Raw genomic sequence first — 22,608 nt, forward strand, 5'->3', positions numbered from 1 at the left:
TGATACATAAGCTTATTTCAATGGTTTCAGATAGCACTTACTCTGAGGATAGCTGGCCATCTGGTCCACTCGGGGTGGATCGTTTCCTCCATTTGACTTTGTCACGATGAAAGAAAAATTTGACGACTGCCGGGTGAATCATCGCTGCAAACGAATCGCTTGCCGCAACACAGGCGATTTGTCCAGGGTCTTCTGGATCTACATTGACCCCCACCATCGATGGCAACACCTGGTCCCATTCTGAACAGCACAGGCTCTCAATTTCGGTCGGCATCTGTTCGCAACAGTCACACTTGCACCACCAATTGCTGTTTGCCCGTGTTCTATATGGACCATAAGAGCTAATTCCTCCTCCGTGTACTCGGGTTCAAACAGATATGGCTCTGGGTCTGCTACAAACAAGTCATAATCATTTACAAAGTCCGCCATTGCAAATGATCTCTTGCAGTTTGCTAATAGCACAGGTGGTAAAAGTCACGTTGGTTCTATTGACGGAAATGAGAGGGAGGAGGAGAGGTAGCGGGGGCCGGTGAGAGGACTTTTCACGAGTGAAGATATTACTGCGCCAAGTCAAAGTGATCCCGAGCACTTGTTATGGTATTCCGCCATACAATATAGTTATCCATTTTACACGCTTAGAAAAGCGCAACGTTTTGTTTTGTGTCACCATCCTAGGTCGAGTTACACTACTCGAGTAACTGTATTTAAATAGGGAAAACGTGGAGGTGTTTGGTAGCTTCTCTGCTTGGCCCCTATTGAATGAACTGGGCTAAGCTAAGTGCTAACAAAGTTTTGCCGCAAGACAGAGCGATTTAGTGCACGCACTGAGACGAGAGAGGTATGTATCAACTCGTCTTAGTTAAGGGAATAACATAGTTTAATATGAAAAAACGGTGGAGTATCCCTTTAAGATTGCATTGATTCAAATTTCCTACTTAATAAAATATGTAAATGAATAACAGGTTTATATCATTAATGGCGATAAAATTACTTTTATACATTTAAAAGTGCTGCTCTATTATCTGGATGAGTGTCTTGAGGTGGAGAATCTGGAGGTTTATCATTAATGCATTGAGGTTATGCAAGAATACATCTCCTGTATAGCAGAAGTTGTAGAAGTTGAACTGCATATTGGAGTAGAAATAACTATGGAACAATGTTTTTTATAATAACATGATGTGCTTCTTCTGTAGCTAACTAAACAGGGTCAGGGTTCTTAAAAGCTTTGTAAGCTTAAGAAATTTGTAAAAACGATTGTACGACTGATCTTAATATCACGGTCTGTTTCCCAAAAGCATCTTAACTTAAGTAGCGCTTGAAAATCATTGTAGATCTACAGGTGCTCTGGAGTAATAGTTAAGTCCTAAGTGCATCGTAAGAAGACAGATTTAAGCACATGCACATCCGTTTATTCGCCACACAGACTTTCACATGACACAGTACACCCTGGACTACATTTCCCATAAACCCCTGCCTAGGAACTCATTATTGAACCACACCTGTTTCCTATCAGTGGCACTATAAAGGTTGCACTCATCCACACTCACATTGCGAAGTCTTGTTTAGTTCTGTCAGGCATTTCTGAGCGTTTTCCTAGTTTTTATTCCTTCCGTGTTTGACTTCGGATTATGTATACCAACTGATTCTCTGCCAGCTGCCCCGACCTTTGTCTGGTATTGTTACTGATTTCTGGATATCCCTGGACACTCTTGGTGCTGTTTCTGATTTCTGCCTGTCTGACCACTCTATAAATGAATACTGCAATTTAGGGCTGCAACTAACGATTATTTTGATAATCGATTAATCTGTCGATTCTTTTTACGATTAATCGGTTTATGTACTTATATTTTAGTTTTTATATTTTTCCCCAAGTAACTTATTAATAAAGGGTCTTTATCATTCAACAGACTTTTTAGAGATTTTAACCATTTTGCATTGTCATATCCTCATCAAAAAAATACCTGGAGTTGTGTTTTATTATGTGCTAGTAATCCTTTGTCGAACTCTTCTGCAATCAAAACACTGACCCATACGTACTCTAGCAAGTTTCACAAGGAGATTTCAAATAATTTTTTCACCATGGCAGTCCTTAGGGCTCCAAAAGTAGTTTAACATCCTGAACAAAGCTTATTAAGGAATCTTTCAGAACATATTTTCACTAAGAATAAGAATAAAACAGAATAAAATTGCAGTAGATTTTGCATTTTATTTTTTTCCTGTAAACACACAACTTATATAGGGGAAGTCGTGGCCTAATGGTTAGCGAGTTGGACTCGCAATCGAAAGGTTGTGAGTTCGAGTCTCGGGCTGGCAGGAATTGTGGGTGGGGGGAGTGCATGTACAGTGCTCTCTCCACCCTCAATACCATGACTTAGGTGCCCTTGAGCAAGGCATTGAACCCCCAACTGCTCCCCAGGCGCCGCAGCATAAATGGCTACCCTGTGTGTGTGTGTGTGTGTGTGTGTGTGTGTGTGTGTGTGTGTGTGTGTGTGTGTGTGTGTTTTCACTGCTCTGTGTGTGTGCACTTCGGATGGGTTAAATGCAGAGCACGAATTCTGAGTATGGGTCACCATACTTGGCTGAATGTCACGTCACTTTCACTTATACCTGGGAAACAGCTTCATAGCTTATGGTGTGAAATTGTAAACAATCATTCGAATAAAGTGCCAATGGCATGAAACCTGAATGGAACTCACATTTTAAAGTAAAATCCATCAGAAAAAAAATATTGAGAAAATATAAACAAAAAAATTGGACACACAAAAAACTTGCTGTGTGAAAAAGAGCAGTGAATACTTAGAAAAAAGTGCATTTCAAATACATTTAAACATTTACCTCTCTCATTCAGTCATAATTAGGCTGCAAGACTGAATTATGAACTGGTAAACGACAAACTGATCACAGAACATGTTTGTAAAGCTTTAAATGTTAACTGTTAAAAAGCAATGTTATCAGCTTTTACGACTAAACATTTGCAAACAACATTGTACTGGAGAATCTGAACATATAAAAGTCAATTCAGTAGTGCAAAGTTTACAGGCTACTCTTTTTTTTTTTGAAGGCTCAAAGTAAAGTACTCCCACACTTTGGATGACTTCGTTCGATTAGTTTTATCCTCCGCTTTTTTCTTTCTCGAGCTTACTCCACTGCCGTCTGTCTCCACCATCCCGCTGAATGCTGCAGAGAACTGTTCGGGAAGCACGTGACATAAAACGAGGCCCGCTATTGCCTATTCGCTACTTCTCCTGCTGTACTGGCTGAGTAAAACCTCCGGTGACTCATTACTGCCACACTTTGGTCACCGCATATTTAAAATATGCACGAAATGAGCCACTTCCGCCAAATAAAAGTTATTTAGCAACTAATCGATGACTAAATTAGTTGACGACTATTTTAATAATCGATTAAATCGATTAGTTGTTTCAGCTCTACTGCAATTGGATCCTAGCGTGTCTGACTCCACACTACAACTTTCAAAGCGACTTACAGTGCATTCAGGCTAACATTTTTTTTTTACCTAACATTATATATAAATATATAAAGTATGTTATATATTATTATGTAAAGTATAATATTAAAGACTATAATATAATACAATATTGTATTGTGTTATAATTCGTTTATCCAAGTTGTCTGTCTGGAACGCAGCTTTAGGTTAACGTCAATAAATTATAGTGTACTACAATTAAGTATTGTATCGCAATATTTTCCACGGCAATACTGTATTGATACACGGATGCCAAGTTTCAATCTTTTAGTATACTATTTGGTAGAATATTAAAATCAATTTCTAGACAATCCACTAGACGCTGGTGTTGAGTTTTCTGGTGAGGTCAGCTGGGTCGCCTTCAGCATGCAGCAAGTTAGTAAAATAAAGATGACGCCATCGCAGAAAGTTATCAGGAAAGCCCCTTCTGCATTTAAATGCGGATGTATGGACTTGCTTTGGATTTGTAAACAAGGAGGGGATGTAAGTAGGTATGCACTGAATTTTTTGGCATCTGCAAATTATCAAAAAGAAAACCGACCAAAAATGTGAGCAAAAAAGCTACATATAATTATAGTAATATTATTAAATAATAAGTGTGTGTGTGTTCACTGCTGTGTGTGTGCACTTTGAATGGGTTAAATGCAGAGCACAAACTCTGAGTATGGGTTACCATAATTGGCTGTATGTCATGTCACTGACTCACTAAATCAGCGGTGTCCAAGCCTGCTATCTATCAGTGTAGATGTAATTTTAAGATGAGAACAAAAAAAAATGACAAAATATATTAACTTACAGAGCTCTTTTGCAGGTTTTGATGACTGCTGATAATCTAATGAGACACTCGTCTGATTTCTTGAATTTCTGAAGCTCAAACTCCTCCAGCTCCTCCTCTGATGTCAACAACACAAAGACCAAAGCAGACCACTGGGCAGGTGAAAGATCAGCAGATGAGAGACTTCCTTTGCTAAGGTGGGTCTGAATGTCTTTCACCAGAGTTTGGTCGTTCAGTTCATTCAGACAGTAGAACAAATTGATGGATCTCTCTGGAGACAGATTAGACTCTAATTTCTGCTTGATGTACTGAACCATTTCCTTTTTGCTCTGCTCATTTCTATTTTTCTGTTTCAACAGACCCTGTAAGAGTCTCTGATTGGACTGGAGTGACAAACCAAGGAGGAAGCGAAGAAAAAGATCCAGGTGTCCATTATCACTCTCTAGTGTCTTGTCCACTGCAGTCTTGAGCAAATCAATCATGGTTTCACTTTTATATTTCCATTTTGTAGACGCATGAACAAATATACTTTTCTTCTTTATGTCTAGAAACAGATGTGCATAAAGGGCTGCAATAAACTCTTGAATGCTCAAGTGAACGAAGCAGTACATGGTACCAAGAGTGATCCCTGTTTCCTCCTTAAAGATCTGGGTACACATGCCTGAGTACACTGATGCCTTATAGACGTCAATACCACAGGCTTCCAGATCTGTGTCATAGAAGATCACATTGTTTCTTTCCAGCTGATCAAATGCCAGTTTCCCCAGTGAAAAGATGGCATCTTTATCCCAGGAAACATCTGGTGTATGTTCTCCATCATACTTTCGTCCGCTCTGCTGGATCTGAAATCTGAGGAAGTGTGTGTACATTTGTGTCAGAGTCTTAGGAGTGTCTTCAGTATTTGACTCCTGCAGTGTTTTGGAGACATCATCAGCCTGACTGTTTTTCACAACATTATTTCTTTTCTCCTCTAAAATGTTCTGGAGAACAGTGGCTGAAATCCAGCAGAAGACTGGGATGTGGCACATGATAAAGAGACTCTTTGATTGTTTAACATGATCAATGATTTCTTTGGCCTGATTCTCATCCGTGAATCTTTTTCTGAAGTACTCCTCCTTTTGTGCATCATTGAATCCTCGTATCTCTGTCAGCCGGTCGATACAGTCAGGAGGAATCTTACTGGCAGCTGCTGGTCTGCTGGTGATCCAGATGAGAGCAGAAGGAAGCAGATTTCCCTTGATGAGGTTCGTCAGGAGAACATCCAGAGAGACTGGTGATGAAACATCAGACCACGTCTCATTATCCTTAAAGTTTACAGGAAGTCGACATTCATCCAATCCATCAAGAATGAACAAGACTTTGAATTGATTTCTTCTCGTAAGGTTCAGTCCTTCTGTCTCTGGGAAAAACTGAGTTATAAGGTCCATCAAACTTAGTTTTTCTTGCTCCTTTAAGTTCATCTCTCTGAATGGAAGAGGAAATATGAAGCTGATATCTTGATTTTCTTTTCCTTCTGCCCAATCCAGACCAAACTTCTGTACAGAGACTGATTTTCCGATGCCAGCAACTCCTTTTGTCAGTACAGTTCTGATCTGCTTGTCTTGTTCAGGTGCTTCAAACAAATGTTTGCACTCAACCTGTATCTCCTGTGATTCATGACGTCTGGAAGCAACTTCAATCTGTCTCACCTCATGTTCAGTATTGACCTGTTCACTACAACCCTGAGTGATATAGAGATCTGTGTAGATGTTCTTCAGAAGTGTAGAGTCTCCTTGCTTTGCAATTCCTTCAGACACACACTGATACTTCTTCTTTAGGCTACACTTTAGCTGATGAATGAAGACCAGCTCATCTAAACAGAAACAAAAATACAGATACTGTTTAATCTTATTTTCTCTCTACATTTATAAGTGACAGTCTGACAGATGATTATGAGTTTCTTACCTTCTAGAGTATCAGCAGCTTCATCTTGCTTCATCTCTCTCAGGAAGTAGAGCGTGAGATCAAGAGCTGCTTCTTTCATACTGCATCTGTTCTCATTAAAGTCCTTCACAAAGTATTGTAAGTTCTCTTTTTGTAATATTTTCTTAAACTTTTCCAGTTCCTTCTTTAGAAATTTGATTATTTTGCTCTCAAGATCCTACGAAGAAAGAAAAGAATGAATAAGAGAACAAAATCCTATATTTGGTCAAAATTATTTATTCAATAATTAAACATTCATCAAAAATCAAGTTGAGACAAACATTACTTTGTTGTAAATATTAATAAAAATAGGCTTTTGTTCTTATTTTATAGGTTCTTAAAAAGAAAAATTAGAAATAAACAGTTCTGTCACACTATTATTCAATGACATATTTGTTTATTATAATTATTAAATATTCTTTAAAAAGTGTTTTATTACCTGGAAGATCTGCAGGAGACTGTCTGTATAATTCTTGTGTTTCCTGTGAGACTGTAAATCTGGATCTAATGTTTCATACTGAAGCCTGATCGTAAATAAAATAAATCAAAATACTGCATTTTTAGGGAATATATATATATATATATATATATATATATATATATATATATATATATATATATATATATATATATATAATATTATATATATATAATATATATATATATATTATATATATATATATATTATATTATATATATATAATATATATATATATATTATATATATATATATATATATATATATATATATATATATATATATATATGACCAAAGTATATTTTAAACATTTTAGCAAAGAGAAATCCATTAAATAAGTGATAAATTTAAGGACTACAAGTAGTTTTATGATAATTATTCACTGACACACTTTCTGACACAGTCTATGTTAAAAGAAAAATAAGAAACAGATCAAATACCGTTTGGTTCGTGATGTTGTTTCTTCACTGAATTTCGGTGGTTCATCCTTTGACCGGTCACTCTTCACAGACACAGAGCTGGACACATGTGAGTCTGATCTTACACTAATGACACAAAGAACAAAACACTTTACTACAGGAGCTCCTTCAGTCTCATTTAAAGAGCTTCACTGTTGAGGATGGTAATGAAGCACAGTATAGACATGCATTTGTTCATCTATGACTATGGATAGATGGAAAGACATATTCATGTTTGGCTGCATGATCTATTTTCATGGTTAATTTATACCTCCTTGTGTCTGCTTGTGTGATTGTGTTACTGGAAAGAAGCTCCAGACTGAGTTCAATAAAGAGGAAATCAGTCATTTATTGTTTTATTTCATTCATTTCTATCACAAGCATCTTAGTGGAGAAATAAGCCAACACAACATTATAATGTCAAAGATAATAAATACCTTTCGATAGATGTTTTTTTCTCACTGAAGTCTGGTGGTTTATCCTTTGACTGGTCACTCTTCACAGACACATGTGATCCTGATCTTACACTAATGACACAAAGAGAGAAGAGAAACGTTTCTACAGGAGGTTCATCTGTGTTTTATACTGACACACATTCTCTCTAGTCCTTCACAGAAACATCTGCAGAGATTTAAAGATAGCAGTCATTCTTGTTTACAGACTTACATTCGTTTATCAATTTCTGTAAAGTACTTAATATATGAGACTAAATATAATTTTACAAATATTCGACTTATCTAATTAAAGAGATTTTATTTTTCATTTTCCTTTTTGACTAAAACAGAAATGTCAGCGCTACACAGTTCTGTTAGCATATTTCAAATAAAGGGACCATATGACACTATTTTAAAAGTATATCACTTTGTTTATTGGGTGTAATAACAGTAACAGTGTCGTTGTAAAAATTACTGTATCTGTTTGACCTTTGGGTAGTACGTTTCAGGAACAGAGTTATTAATAAATCTTAAACACTGAATCCAAACAAAGAGGGTTTGCTTTCTCATCCAAACACACAGCGTCTCCACAACATGACGACAACACTACAACTCACTGAAGACTCGTCTTCTCTTTGTGTAAACCTTTGGACAGCATTACGCTAATATTTCACATTGTGATGCACACATTTGTGAAATTAATATCTGGATTCAGTCAAGGCATTTTAATCATTTCTGGATCAGTGTTCTCTGTTAGACAGAATAAATCCCTTTACAGGAGACTGTGACCTTTGTAACTTTGTAGATCTTACACAAACAGATACATTACACACTAAAGAAAAATGAAAACATTCAAAAAGCATCATATGACCCTTTAAATTAAGTTTGCAACCATTTTTATTGTCTGACAGTCAATTTATGACCTAAAAACCTATAATTTAATGGAATAATTTAATTAAGTGCATATCCAGTGCTGAAGAGCGACTGTAAAATAATTGAAAATTATTATTTAGATTTTCAGTTCTCAGATATTTATCATCAGTTGGCTACTTTTGAAATATTTTTATGTTATTTATTTTTTAATTAGGAAGTTATGAAGTTGTGCAAATCATTTGTAAATATAAAACAGAGTTTGTTAAGGTTGTGTTTTTTCCATCAATCCTCTGAAAGTGCAGCAGTGTTTAAAATGATTGTCTGAAAGCAGACTCAGTCTTACCTCTGTTTGTGTGAGAGACTCATCTTTCCTCTCTTCTCTGACATACTGCAGCTAAACTGTCATTGATCAGCACTGGCTTGAGACAACAATCTGCTGTTCAGTGTGACCTGGAGATGATGAGGTTAATGAGATCAAGAAATATGTTCAGTTAGCAGCAACAGCAACAAAAACACTATATCAAATAAAGTGAGCTACAAACTAATGCACTGCCATGTAGATTAATGTAGGTCAACTTGCTTCACCCGAGAATACACACTCACAATGTGATTATAATACTACCAAAAATATATAATCATAACCTTTCCATCATTCCATACCGAAATCCCACTTAGCCAGACAATGAAAATATAAATAAATAAATATAAAAATGATTTGTTTTGGTATGAGTAGGAGACTGTAATGTACACCATAAGTGTAAAAAAGGTTTAGCTTTAATGATTAATATGAATAAATAATGCTAATAAATGGCTGCATTCTCATTATTACCATCACCGACTGGAATAAAGTATGGATCAAAATATTTGCTTATATATAGTATAGAAATAAACATAAAAACCAAACAAATAAACAAACTATAAATAAAAAAAACTATCAAAACAATCTTCTTTTATATAATGTACTTTCTTTCACAAATATAATAATATAATCATAGTTAACTTGCTAGCTTTTTTCCCTAATAAATCTGATAAAGAGAAGTCATTGTGATTGACTTTCTTCATTGACTGAATGAAACGGTATCTCTCATTGTTGTATTTCATACAGTGAAGTAATACACGCTCAGCTGTTTGTTGTTATCTACAGTGTATTCACTCCCCAGTAGAGTGCTTGACAGTTCAGTGTAACATTAAATTCAATATGAACAATTCTAAGTGTATTATTATATGATAAGGCATGATATTTCCTTCTCTTCAATTCATACTCTCTCCCAGCATCAACTATTATTGTATATTATATAAATGTCTACCTCAGCGGTTTTCAACCTGTGGACCGTGGTGGTATTGCAGGTGGGCCGCCAATTACTTTTGAAATAAATAATATTGTTAATATAATGTAAAAATGTCTAAGTCATAACATAACATAATTTCATATACATAATTAAATAACAAAAAAATAAATACTAAACTGTTACTATGCTTCCAGTATTTGAACTATTTAAGAATAAACCACCAATTTATCTTAGATATTTTTGCTGCATATGCTACAGAAAAACAAATTCAAACATGCATAAATGGCTGTCAACATGTTCCCTCCTGACTGCTTGCTCCGCTGACTGTCTATCTGCTGCCGAGCTTTGGCTAGTTCTTTTCCCATTTTGCTGAGCGGTGCCAGACCGAGTTATTTTCTGGTCGTTTCCAGTCCATTCTAGGGCTGTGTGACTAATCGAAATCGCCATAAAATCATGATTTGAGCGTGTGCGATTTCTAAATCGCTTTATAGCACCATTTTCCGCCGCCCTGACCTCCTGCAGTATCCTATCTGATCCAATCAGAATGCATTGCGCCTAGCCCGAGAACAGAGCAGACTGGGCACATGTCTGTAACTCCAGGTTCACACACTGTCTGTGATGCGTCTTTTTTCAGAGCCTATGTTAACGGATCAGAGTGTTCACACTGCACGCGGTAAAAGGCTAGAAATTAAAACGTGTGAAAATAATTAATATCTAGCACATGAGCATAGAGAGAGTTGTGAGTGCACAGGACACAGTTTGAGTGAGAGGAGACACACTCTCTCTGGGCGAGAGCAGCGTGTATCTGAGCAAGCACGTCTGGTTTTGTGACAAAGCAAAGGAAATCTGCATGGGAGATTTTAATGTGCTCTCACTGCTGCTTCTGCACCGCTCACACATACTGTATACACATTGCAAACGGAGTACGTGTGAACCTGTATAATGTATAACAAATCTATTTCAACACCTGAGGCACAGAGCATATATGTGTATGCCAAAACAGTTAACAATCTAGTTTCTGAGTACTAAATTATTAACTTAATAATAGTGGGGTCAGTAAATGTTTTACAGTGGGCCACGCAAACATATGTGTTTGGTTGTGTGGGCCGCGAGTTGAAAAAGGTTGGGAACCACTGGTCTACCTGTTTTATTGTCATCCCAATAAACCTGCCAAACTGACTATGTACATGTTCTAGCGTATACTTTATCTTCTGCTTTACTTGATGAAATATTGAGATCTACTTGCTTTATTCTTAAAGTTGGTTTGGCCACAATATCCACCTTCTCATTTCCCTCCACACCAACATGAGCAGGAACCAAAATGAATTGTTTAGATGAGCCCTCAACTTTAATTTCATACATCCTGCCGAATATTTAATAATAATATCCATCCTAACTGATGACCTGCCAGATCTTATACTTTCAAGTGCTGAAAAACTATCAGATGCAATGACAGAGTTATTTATTTACTTCCATCTCTTCTATCTACTGTAGGGTCAGCAATATCACCAATAGCTCTGTCACATATACTGACACATGATTGGTTACTCTTTTCTTAATATATAAATCACACATTGTAATATATACATCTGCACCTGCATTTTCTGTGTCAGGATCCATCTTTGGATCCATCTGTAAATAAAAACACTGATTCTGGGAAATTTTTCTCAAAATACTTCTGGACTATATACCGTATCAGAAGTTGACTAGAATTTTCTATAATTTCCTGTTGTTTACTAAGGTCAACAGTTGGCAAGGGGAATATCCAGGGATGAATAGAGAAAATTGAGACTGGTCCCATTGACTTCCATAGTAGGAAAAAAATACTATGGGAGACCACCACCAACTGTTTCATTTCCAGCAATCTTCAAAATATCTTCTAATATGTTCAAAATAAGGAAGCAACTCATACAGGTTTGGAATAGGGATGCAAACGATTAATCGATTATTGGTTATTATTATCGATTATTCAGCACTGTCACACGCACACCACAGTTACGTTTGGGATAATTTTATTTTAAATGCCACAATGTCAGTTGAAAACATTGCAATTGTGTTCTAAAATACAACAATGAACACCACAAAACCATTTAAAGAGGCGTGTTCAGCGGTCTCCGTGAGGGATAGGAAAGTCAACAAAGTAAATTGATCTCAAACGTATGGCGCGCTCTCTTCATTTTATTTGAAATGACATGAGACATTTTTTGGGTTAACTATTCCTTTAATGTCTTATACTCACATTATTGTTAACATTTGTGGGGGTTTTTTAGAAGTATTTTATTATTTAAGCTTCCACAGTTTAGATTGAATGTGTCATTAAATGTAAAATGATATAGTCCTAATTATAAATAATAAAAGAGAACGCTCTGATTTCTATGCTTAATAAATGCTGCTTTGTTGAGGTTATCAAATGAAATATTGAAATGTTCTTTTAGGTTTCAAGACACATCCTTAGAAATTGAGATAGAAGAGTACATTTAAAGGAAATTAATTGATGTATTTTTTAATTATTTCAATATCATGTGTTGTCTCATAGTTCTATGAATAAAACCAACATCTACATGTTTGTTTAGGAACCAATTACAAGAAACACCCATTGAAGTTAAGATAGAAGAGCGTATTTACTTTACATTGATTGAGGTATTTGTTGACATTTCAATGTCATGTGCTGTCTTCTAGTTTTGTGAATAAAACCAACATATAAACATATAAATGATTGAGGTGTTGCAACAATATATAGTGATATTCTCGATGTTACCCAGAAAACAGGATACAGGTTTAACTCATTCCAAATACTTCTGCTTAATGTTACACTGTCAGACATGCAAAAGAATGATGTTACAGACCATTTCCTTGTATCGTGCATGCTGTGTATCACTGATATTAACTATATGTCTCAGCGTTACCGTCTGGGCAGGACTATTGTTCCAGCCACCAAAGACAGATTCGCAAATAATAAAAAAAACTGCCTGATTTATATGAACTGCTATTTGTACCCAAAATTACACATTAATTAGACACATTAAATGACTGGCAACATGGGCACTATTTTCTCTAATACATTAGAAGCTTTTGCCCCCATCAAATTGAAAAAGGTTAGAGAAAAACGTACTGTGCCATGGTATAACAGTAATACTCCATCTCTCAAGAAAGTAACTCGTAGTCTTGAACGCAAATGGAGAACAACTTACTTGGAAGTGTTTAGATTTGCATGGAAAAACAGTATGTCCAGCTATAGACAGGCTCTAAAAACTGCTAGGGCAGAGCATATACACAAACTCATAGAAAATAACCAAAACAATCCAAGGTTTTTATTTAGCACAGTGGCTAAATTAACAAATTACCAGACGCCACCTGATTCAAATATTCCACCAACGTTAAATAGTAATGACTTGAATTTCTTCACTGATAAAATAGATAACATTAGAAATACAATAACAAATGTAGATTCTACAGCGTCTAACACTTCAGTTTCAATCATCGCACCCAAAGATAAACTGCAGTCTGTTTATCTGTTAAATGGGATATCCTTCCTTTTGTTGTATGAATGTGATGTATGAAATGTATTATATGTAGGCTACACATTTTTTTCATTTTTTCATTCTCATTTTTCTTTTTCCCTGGCTTGGCCCCATGGCCCCCTAGTATAAGCTTAAGATAGCTTCTTTGGGGACCAGTTCACATGCATGATTATCTTAAGTGCATATGAATATATGTATGTGTATGTGAATATACTTCTTCTTCTTCTTCAGTGCTTTACAAATATAGGACAGGAAGAGCTAAATAAACTTATCACTGTATCTAAACCAACAACATGTTTATTAGATCCTGTACCCACTAAATTACTGAAAGAGTTGTTACCCGTAGCCGAAGAACCGCTTCTCAATATTATTAACTCGTCGTTATCTTTAGATCACGTCCCAAAACCATTTAAGCTGGTGGTTATTAAGCCTCTTATTAAGAAACCAAAACTAGATCCTAGTGTACTGGCAAATTATAGGCATTTCAAATCTTCCATTTATGTCTGAAATTTTAGAAAAAGTTGTGTCTGCCCAATTGAGCTCCTTCCTGCAAAAAAAATGATCTGTATGAAGAATTTCAGTCAGGTTTCAGGCCCTACCATAGCACAGAAACTGCACTTGTTAAAATTACAAATGACCTGCTTCTTGCGTCAGATCAAGGCTGCATCTCATTTCTAGTTTTACTTGATCTTAGTGCTGCGTTCGACACCATAGATCATGACATATTTATAGATCGATTACAAAACTATACAGGTATTCAAGGGCAGGCTGTAAGATGGTTTAGATCCTACCTGTCCGATCGCTACCATTTTGTTTACTTAAATGGGGTGTCATCTCATTTATCATCAGTAAAATATGGAGTGCCACAAGGATCCGTCCTAGGTCCCCTTCTATTTTCAATATACATGTTGCCAATATTAGAAAATAAGGGATTAGTTTCCACTGTTATTCTGATGATAGTCAGCTATATATCTCAACGAGACCAGATGAAACCTCTAAATTATCTAAGCTAACAGAGTGTGTTAAAAATGTGAAAGATTGGATGACCAATAATGAAAGTGAAGTGACATTCAGCCAAGTATGGTGACCCATACTCAGAATTTGTGCTCTGCATTTAACCCATCCGAAATGCACACACACAGAGCAGTGAACACACACACACACACCCGGAGCAGTGGGCAGCCATTTATGCTGCGGCGATTGGAATTGTGCCCACCCACAATTCCTGCCGGCCCGGGACTCGAACTCACAACCTTTCGATTGGGAGTCCGACTCTCTAACCATTAGGCCACGACTTCCCACAATTTTCTCCTATTCGGAGACAGAGACAGAGATAAGACAGAGATATTAATTATTGGACCAAAAAACAGTACACAGAATCTTGTAGATTACAATTTGCAACAAGACGGATGTACTGTTACTTCCTCTACAGTCAAAAATCTGGGTGTTATATTAGACAGCAACTTTTGCAGCAACTCTTTTGAAAATCATATTTCCCATGTTACAAAAACTGCATTCTTCCATCTTAGAAACATTGCCAAGCTATGAAACATGTTACCTGTTTCTGATGCAGAAAAGCTAGTTCATGCATTCATGACCTCTAGACTGGACTATTGTAATGCACTTCTAGGTGGTTGTCCTGCATCTTTAATAAACAAGCTACAGGTAGTACAAAATGCAGCAGCTAGAGTCCTTACCAGGTCAAGAAAATATGATCATATTACCGCAATTTTACAGTCTCTGCACTGGCTACTAGTGCTGGGTGGTAAACCGGTTCATACCGAAAACCGGTGTATATTTTCGTTACGATGTTAATTTTTAATATACCGCCATACCAGCGCAATAACAGGTCGTACCGTTCGGAATGAATGTTATGCTGCGCCGCAGCCACGCAACACTGTTTCAAACGGACCCTTTACAATATTGCACTTCTAAGCAGCGACTGCAAGGCGTGGTGAGGGTAAACACAGCAGTGCTCTGGGGTTACGTTATAATGCCTTTTTCACACATAGTCCGTCTGCAGTGCGTATTAACGGATTCCAGCTGCACAAAGTTGCGATGCGTCATCTGCAGCAGTGCAGCGATTGTTAACGTACTGAGTCTATTTTTGCTGTGCTGCAGGCGCTGAATTAAAGTGAAAGCGCATTGTTCGCGCGAAAAACGAACATGGATTGACATGGAAACGCAGTCACATGGGTTTTTGGCTAAGTTTAAAACAAGAAAAAGAGCACTTTTAGATAAACAAGGAAAAAAATATATATGTTCACTATTATGGAAGCAGAAAAACAAAGTTCATTAAGACCCGTGGGATTGCTTGTGATAAAGATTTAAATGCAAAGTGCATGAGACTGTTTCTGTCTGTGGTGTTTTAATTTTAAATATTTTAACAAGAAAAGTAGGCTAATTATTGTGTTTAAATGTGTTGCCGCTTGTTTGAGCAGCTTATTATACAAACCTAGAAGTAAAATGCATGAATAATGCGTTGTTTATATTTATTGAGTTTAAACTAATGTCTATATGAAAGATTGTTCCTGTTCTGTGATAAAAGACTTACAATGCTGAAAAAAAATATATATTTCTTTTTTTTTACATGATATGAAATCAAAACAATGAACAAATGTTGTGTTTGTGGACTAAACCGACGCGGATGAGTAGCGGACTGCAAACACGTCCTGTGTGAAAGCACAATGAGTCCGTGCCGCGGACTGCATATGCACTGCAGGCAGATTATGTGTGAAACAGGAGTTACAGCCAAAAAGAGGAGCCTGGTCTGTTGTCTGGAGGTTTTTTGGTTTCCAAAAATCTGACGTCGACCAAACATCCATTTTATGCAAGTGATGTAGGGCTAAAATAGTTGCCAAAGGCAGCAACACGAGCAATTTGTTCCAGCATCTTAGCTGCAAGCACGTCTTGGAATATCAACCAGCAGAAAATGCATTGTACACCTGATTATGCATGAAAAAAAAAAACAACAACAACTCATAAACCGGAAAACTGGTATAATTTTGAAAAAAAACGTGATATAAATTTTTGGTCAAACCGCCCAGCACTACTTACTACCTATTAAGTTCCGTATCAATTACAAATTATCATTACTTACCTATAAGGCCCCTTAATGGTTTAGCTCCTGTGTACCTAACTAGCCTTATACCACACTACAATCCATCATGGTCCCTAAGGATATATGACTGCATCATATAATAATTGCTGTTAATAATGTTCATCGTCTGGCTGACAATGTCTTGTATTAATTTTTTCTGAAAAATCCTGTAATACGCGCACAAACTGACAGTCACCAATTATAAGCTACTACTAAATATTGTAGAAACGTCATTTTCTGTAAAGTTGTTCTGTAATGTACTTGTGTATCTTAAAAAGCGCTATACAAATAAACTTGAATTGAAATGAAATGAATAGATTCATCTTCAATAGCAGTCATCCTGATTTACATATGTTAGTAAAATATGGCTGTAAATATTGTTCTCTGAACAAATAACAAGACAAAACCTTTGAAGTTTACATACCAAACTGTGTGCCTTGTGAATTAATTTATTTAAACTTCGAAATATCAAACTTGGTCAAGAAAAGTGCAATATCTTGTTATAGGGGGCGGTAAACTGCACAATCTTTGTAATACTTTGCAAGTCTTTTCTCAATTGTTCCATTTCCAAAAGCTTATGCTGTGCTTTAGTTCTGTGAACAAAAGTAAAACCGACATCTAAATTTTCTTGTGTGGACCAGTAATAAGACAGACCCCTTAGAACGGAGATATTTTTTATACATTTCACAAGTGAAGTATTTACATGGAATAAATGTGCTTTTTGCTCTTGGTTTTGCACTTTGCAGACGGTCCCTATCCTGGTCTATCAGTTTTAATACTTTATGGCAGATTAAAACAAATTAAACATTGCGATCTATTCAACATTTAAAAACAGTTATAACACAGTATGTTTCTTGTAATTGTGCTTACTCGTTAAAGTACTGTTGAAGATTTTCGAGGCTGGATCTCTGACAAATGTAAAACCTCGAACCAACTTTATTACGGTCAAAAACAACAGCATAAAACAGAAGCGAAAACACGGAAAGCCTAAAGAAACATTCGTTTTCAACAGCCCCTTTTTAAAAAAAAAAATCTGTACTTTAGGCGTGGCCCCCAGTTTGTCAGCAATTAATTAAAAATATATATAAAATATATATATTAAATATATAAAAACAATGTCCGCGAGTGTTGTGCTAAAGTTATAACCTACCTGTACAAATGTTTTCTAGGACATAAAATGGATTAAATCCAACGAGCTCCGCTTTCTCTCTTGCTGTCTGCGCAGTGTCCTCGCTGCAGGGCTGGGGAATGTGGGACCGTGGGAATGTGGGGACCTCCGGGGCGCTGGGAATCGAGAGTCGAATCCAAAGGAATCGATTCCATCAAATATCGACTCCTGATTCAGAGCCTTTTTTTCCGTTCTTTAAATCTTATCTATCGGTGTCTCTCAAATGGAAGCTGCACACAATAAATTCACAAGTCGGTACTGATCATCTGCATCTTTCTTTGAGACGCGCATTCACCCCAATCAGGCTTGATAAAAGACGTAATTACCTGCAAACACAGCACTTGTTTTCCACGTTGTGAACAGGTCGTAACATGTTTCTTTTTTTTTCAACAATTAAGATAAAGCTGCCAAAGTTTTGACTTGAATTTGAAAACCAGTTGTTTAGTGTGTCTTGTTACGGATTAGACAAACATTTTGATGGTGGTTTTAGCCACAGAATTATAACTGAACACATACTATAGAAAATAATTAAGTTTAAAACAAATACAATCTTCTACCTCAGCTTCAAAGACTGTCTTGTGACAGATTTATGTAAGAACATTTTGCAACGTATTTAATACAAATGTTTTTGTTTGTTTGTTTTTTGACTACATTTTCAGTGTTTTAAAAACGTTTTTTTATCACGTTCATAAAAAAAGGTACTTACCACCCCAAAACTGGTTATTTACATGCTCCAATCAAAATGTTTTCTTAACAGTATTAAATATGAATATTCATCTTATTACAAGTCCTTATTTACATTTCGCCTTACTTGTAGCGTTGCTGACCTCTGGTTATTTTCCATTTTATAAGCCTATGTTAACATATGAAGGCTTATTAATTTATAATACACACAAATTTAGTCACTCATCGTATTTATTCACAAAATATGAAAAGTAGCCTAATATAATATGGGTAGTTCACACAAATAAAAACAAGCCAAAAGCATAAATATATACCAAATAAACATAATTTCAATTAAAGTACAACACATGAAAACTATGCAATGACTGCCAAATTTGAATAGGAGCACATTAACAAAGTCCAATAAATTTCAATGCATAGACATTTTAACAGAGAAAAAGCAGCATTTAATTTCAACTAGTTAAAAATTATTTTATTGCAGTTATAACAATAATCATATTGCAGTCTTATTACTTGTTTTCACTTAACGTAATGTTTATATTATAAGGATTTTGTTTTTCAACACAAATTACAGGTATATGGCATCGAATTTAGAACTTGTTTAAATAATATATAATAAAGAGTTTATAATGGCTATTATTGTTCAATAAATAATATTTTATAATATCTGTGTACCTGTGTTAAAAACCCTTTTTAAAGTCTAGGTGAAAAATAAAGGGGTGCAACATTAAAACACTGAACGTGTACTGGAAAAAAACCAACAACACACAACCTGTCCTAAACTCGGCAAAGTGTCTATTTATTACAGTGATCAGGCAAAACATTAACCCAGATTATTATTTACATAACTTTACAAATTATATACACTTTATAATCAAACAAAAATAGAGATTTACAAAAGAACGGGGAAAAGGGAGAAGAACAAGAACGTGCCAAAACAAAGAAAGAAATGAAACATAACCAATCTTGCTATAAACAAAAAACCTTCTAATCTAACTCAACCATCAATATTCACAAACAAACCCCTATATAAAAGAAAGGAAAAATCTTCAGCGTCAAAGACGCCCTAAATAAACTACGCTAACTACCAGCCAAAGAAAACATACAATCAAGCGGCACGAGTCACTAAACTAGTGTTCTATACAAAATTGACAACCTCAGTGTGGCACATGAATATCACGTGATATCTTGCCTGTTCTTTTCCCTTTCCCCGTTTACTAACATTGGTTTGACAACCAGGTAACGGAAACGGTGAACACCTTAGAGAGAAGAACCATATGATTAAAGGCTGATTAAAGGCTGCACCCTTTATTCATATGGCGCGTCCTCATTAGTGAAGCCGCGCGTTGTCGTCACTTAACATTTTCCTTGATTGACAGAATTCGACAACTCCCGTTCCCGCGTCACCCTGCTGAAATAGAAAGTAAAGATGGAAAGAGAAAGAAGGGGAGGGAGCAACAACATCATACCCAAAACACAATTATAACCTGGGACGTAACAACCTGATTAAATATCAGTGCTTTCATTGCAGTGTATGTCAGTAAGTGACAGCGAGGGACTGTCTTCATGAGTTAGTAAACCATTCATACAGTGCTGATTCATTCGGTTATCGAATCTGTGACCCAGCAGATTTAATGACTTTAGTGCTGCTTAGCTCTTAGCTTAGATCTTAGCTCAATGCAGTGTCTACAGGGTCACAGAATTCAGTGCAACACCGAAAAGAAACAAGGTTGTAAAGAAGTAAATTGTCTAAATCAGGGGTTCTCAACTCTGGCCCTAGAGATACACTTTCCAGCAGAGTTTAGCTCCAACCTTCATCAAACACACCTGACTCTATCTTTCTATTAGGACAGGGTTCCCAAATTCAGTCCTGGAGGGCCAGTGTCCTGCAGAGTTCAGATCCAACGTGCCTCAACACACCAAACGCAAAGTTTCTAGTGTGACTAGTAAGAGCTTGACTAGTTTGTTCAGTTGTGTCAGATTGGGGTTGAAGCAAAACTCTGCAGGAACGAGCAAATGTGGGAGTATTGTGTACTTAATTAGATGTATTCTAGCAAACAAGGTTTAACGAATCTTACACCTAACATACAATATTATGGTCAATTCACACTTCTGTCCAGGTTGTCACAACATTTCTTGTTTTTCTGTCTTCAAAAACTGCCCTAAAATACAATTTGAACATCAACTGTGATTGTTATAAATATAATATGAGTCTCTAACATTCACAGTGCTCAGTACTTTTTTATCATCTGTGTCTGGTTTTCTCATTATGTTGGAGCCCTTTGTAGGTTGCTGTGTACCAAGTGTCTCAGCTGAGGCTCTCTGTCAGAGGAGAAACAGTGCACACCTGTGTTGAAGGAGCTATCCCTGGTCCTGAACATCACAGGGTGGCACTGATGCTGCTGAACATGGTTCCATAGAAGTGAACATATATATTGTTTTCCTTGTTTATCTAAAAGTGCCCTTTTTCTTGTTTTAAACCTAGCCAAAAACCGATGTGACTGCGTTTCCATGTCTATCCATGTTCATTTTTCCCGTGAACAATGCGCTTTCACTTTAATTCAGCGCCTGCAGCACAGCAAAAATAGACTCTGACAGAAAAATAGAATATGAGCCTTTTTATCACTCAAGTCACTTATTAAACGTTGCTAAAAAGTGCCAAATAAATGTAAAAAATTGCTAAATTTGTTGCTAGGTGCTTTTTGGAAAAAAAGTTGGTAGTGTAGTCTGAAAAGTTGCTAAATCTTGCAACAAAATTGCTAAGTTGGGAACACTGCCCTCACCGCGCTTCGCAGTCGCTGCTTAGAAGTGCAACATTGTAAAGGGTCCGTCTGAAACAGTGTCGCGCGGCCGCGGCGCAGCATAACGTTCGTTCCGTACCGCCGGTATGGCGGTATATTCAAAATTAACATCGTAACGAAACTATACACCGGTTTTCGGTATGAACCGGTTTACCACCCAGCACTACTAAAACATACCAAAATTTAATTTGAAAGTGAACTATCTCTTTAAATGAGCGAAATGTCACAACTGCTGGACTCACCTCAGAAGGAACAAGGAAGGATACCATTGGTGACATAATGACAGCGATGCGAGAATAAGGGCTTATCAAAACAGTTTTTTTGTCTGTTTGTTTTTTTGCCCCAAGAGATGTTAATTATAACTTATCCTTAAATGTTATATGCTTTCACACAAATGCAAAATGTATAAATATGTTGTGCATATTTGTTTACCACGCTTACGCAATTGTGAATTAAAAGTCCTTCGTGTTATTACTTAACTTGCCAATTAAAAAGATTGGAATTTTGCCTATCAAAACACGCCAAATGGCGCTCGCAGTCGCAAGGAAAGAACATCTGTAACATTTACAAGAATCAAGCTAAAACAGCAAGCATAGTAGCTCATGACTAGACAATAAAACTGGACGATAAAAGTGTGTGATAAAATGAGTTTAATACATGATTTAATACACCACTTGAAAAGAGAAGAGAAGCAAACAAATGCACTGTTGCAAAGCTACATTATACATTTACCAAAAAAGTACACTTTTATAAATATAAATAAGAAAGTTATTAAACTTAAGAGTTAAACAAATTATAAGTAAAACAAAATCATAAAGCATAATGACATGGATTATGAAGCACTATAATATACAAGAAAATATTAAGATGATGTTCTTTTGGGAGAAACTGATCTGAATCTGACAGTAAAAACAGAGAAATGTGAAAAGAAAGGATATAAAAGTGAACCCTGGTGTAACAGTGAAACCAGGCAATTTCTACACAAAATTTTTATCATTTTTATGTATAAAATAATTAATCTCAACAGGAACGAAAATGTAGGCAATAGTACTAAAGTTGTCCACCAGAGGGAGCCACAAGATAACAAAACCCTTTTAGGTCTCAGTTTAAAATCTGTCAATCATTTAACAGACTGGCTTGTAGGAGATAAAACTACATGATAGTATATAGTTCATTATCATCACGTTTATCAAGTCAAAGAAAATTAAATAATCTGTAGTCATGAAAATGGAATTTACAGTATAACGAAGATGTCACAAATCGTGCATGTATGGATGCTCATACATCTGTAAATATGTATGCTAAATATCTGATGTATAGATAAAGCAAAAGCAGATATGTGTCTGTGAGTATTAAAGCACAAAGAGACTGCTATATAAATAATCTGCTTGTTTCTGCATGTGTCTGAATGGTGCCGTTTTATTTCCTACACACTGAAGTTTGCATGATGCTAATAGTGTTTTAAATGTCTACACAATCATGCACATCAGCAGGGCTGAGAGAAAACTTAAAGATTTCCTAGTTTTATTGAAGAAAATCCATTGTAAAATCCATTCTGCAACTCAAAGGTCCGCTACA

At 36.1% G+C, this 22,608-nt stretch overlaps 2 protein-coding genes across 2 annotated transcripts in view; both read right to left on the reverse strand.

Annotated features, from left to right (window-relative positions):
* The window catches only part of LOC132159378 (NACHT, LRR and PYD domains-containing protein 12-like), a 46,306-nt gene extending 28,655 nt beyond the window's left edge, over positions 1-17,651 (reverse strand). Inside the window, exons 1-7 of the mRNA XM_059568880.1 lie at positions 17,528-17,651; positions 8,811-8,917; positions 7,598-7,687; positions 7,143-7,247; positions 6,664-6,748; positions 6,207-6,402; positions 4,284-6,114 (exon numbers count right to left, since the gene is read on the reverse strand). Coding sequence (XP_059424863.1) covers positions 4,284-6,114; positions 6,207-6,402; positions 6,664-6,748; positions 7,143-7,247; positions 7,598-7,687; positions 8,811-8,854 — 2,351 coding nt within the window. The 5' untranslated portion in view covers positions 8,855-8,917; positions 17,528-17,651. The remainder of the gene's footprint in view (positions 1-4,283; positions 6,115-6,206; positions 6,403-6,663; positions 6,749-7,142; positions 7,248-7,597; positions 7,688-8,810; positions 8,918-17,527) is intronic.
* LOC132159382 (NLR family CARD domain-containing protein 3-like) overlaps positions 1-22,608 on the reverse strand; it is a gene marked incomplete at its 3' end in the record, with an annotated part of 187,679 nt that overhangs the window by 141,226 nt on the left and 23,845 nt on the right. The window lies entirely within an intron of this gene.

Source organism: Carassius carassius, chromosome 16 (genome assembly GCF_963082965.1).
Source record: "Carassius carassius chromosome 16, fCarCar2.1, whole genome shotgun sequence".
NCBI classification, from domain to species: domain Eukaryota; kingdom Metazoa; phylum Chordata; class Actinopteri; order Cypriniformes; family Cyprinidae; genus Carassius; species Carassius carassius.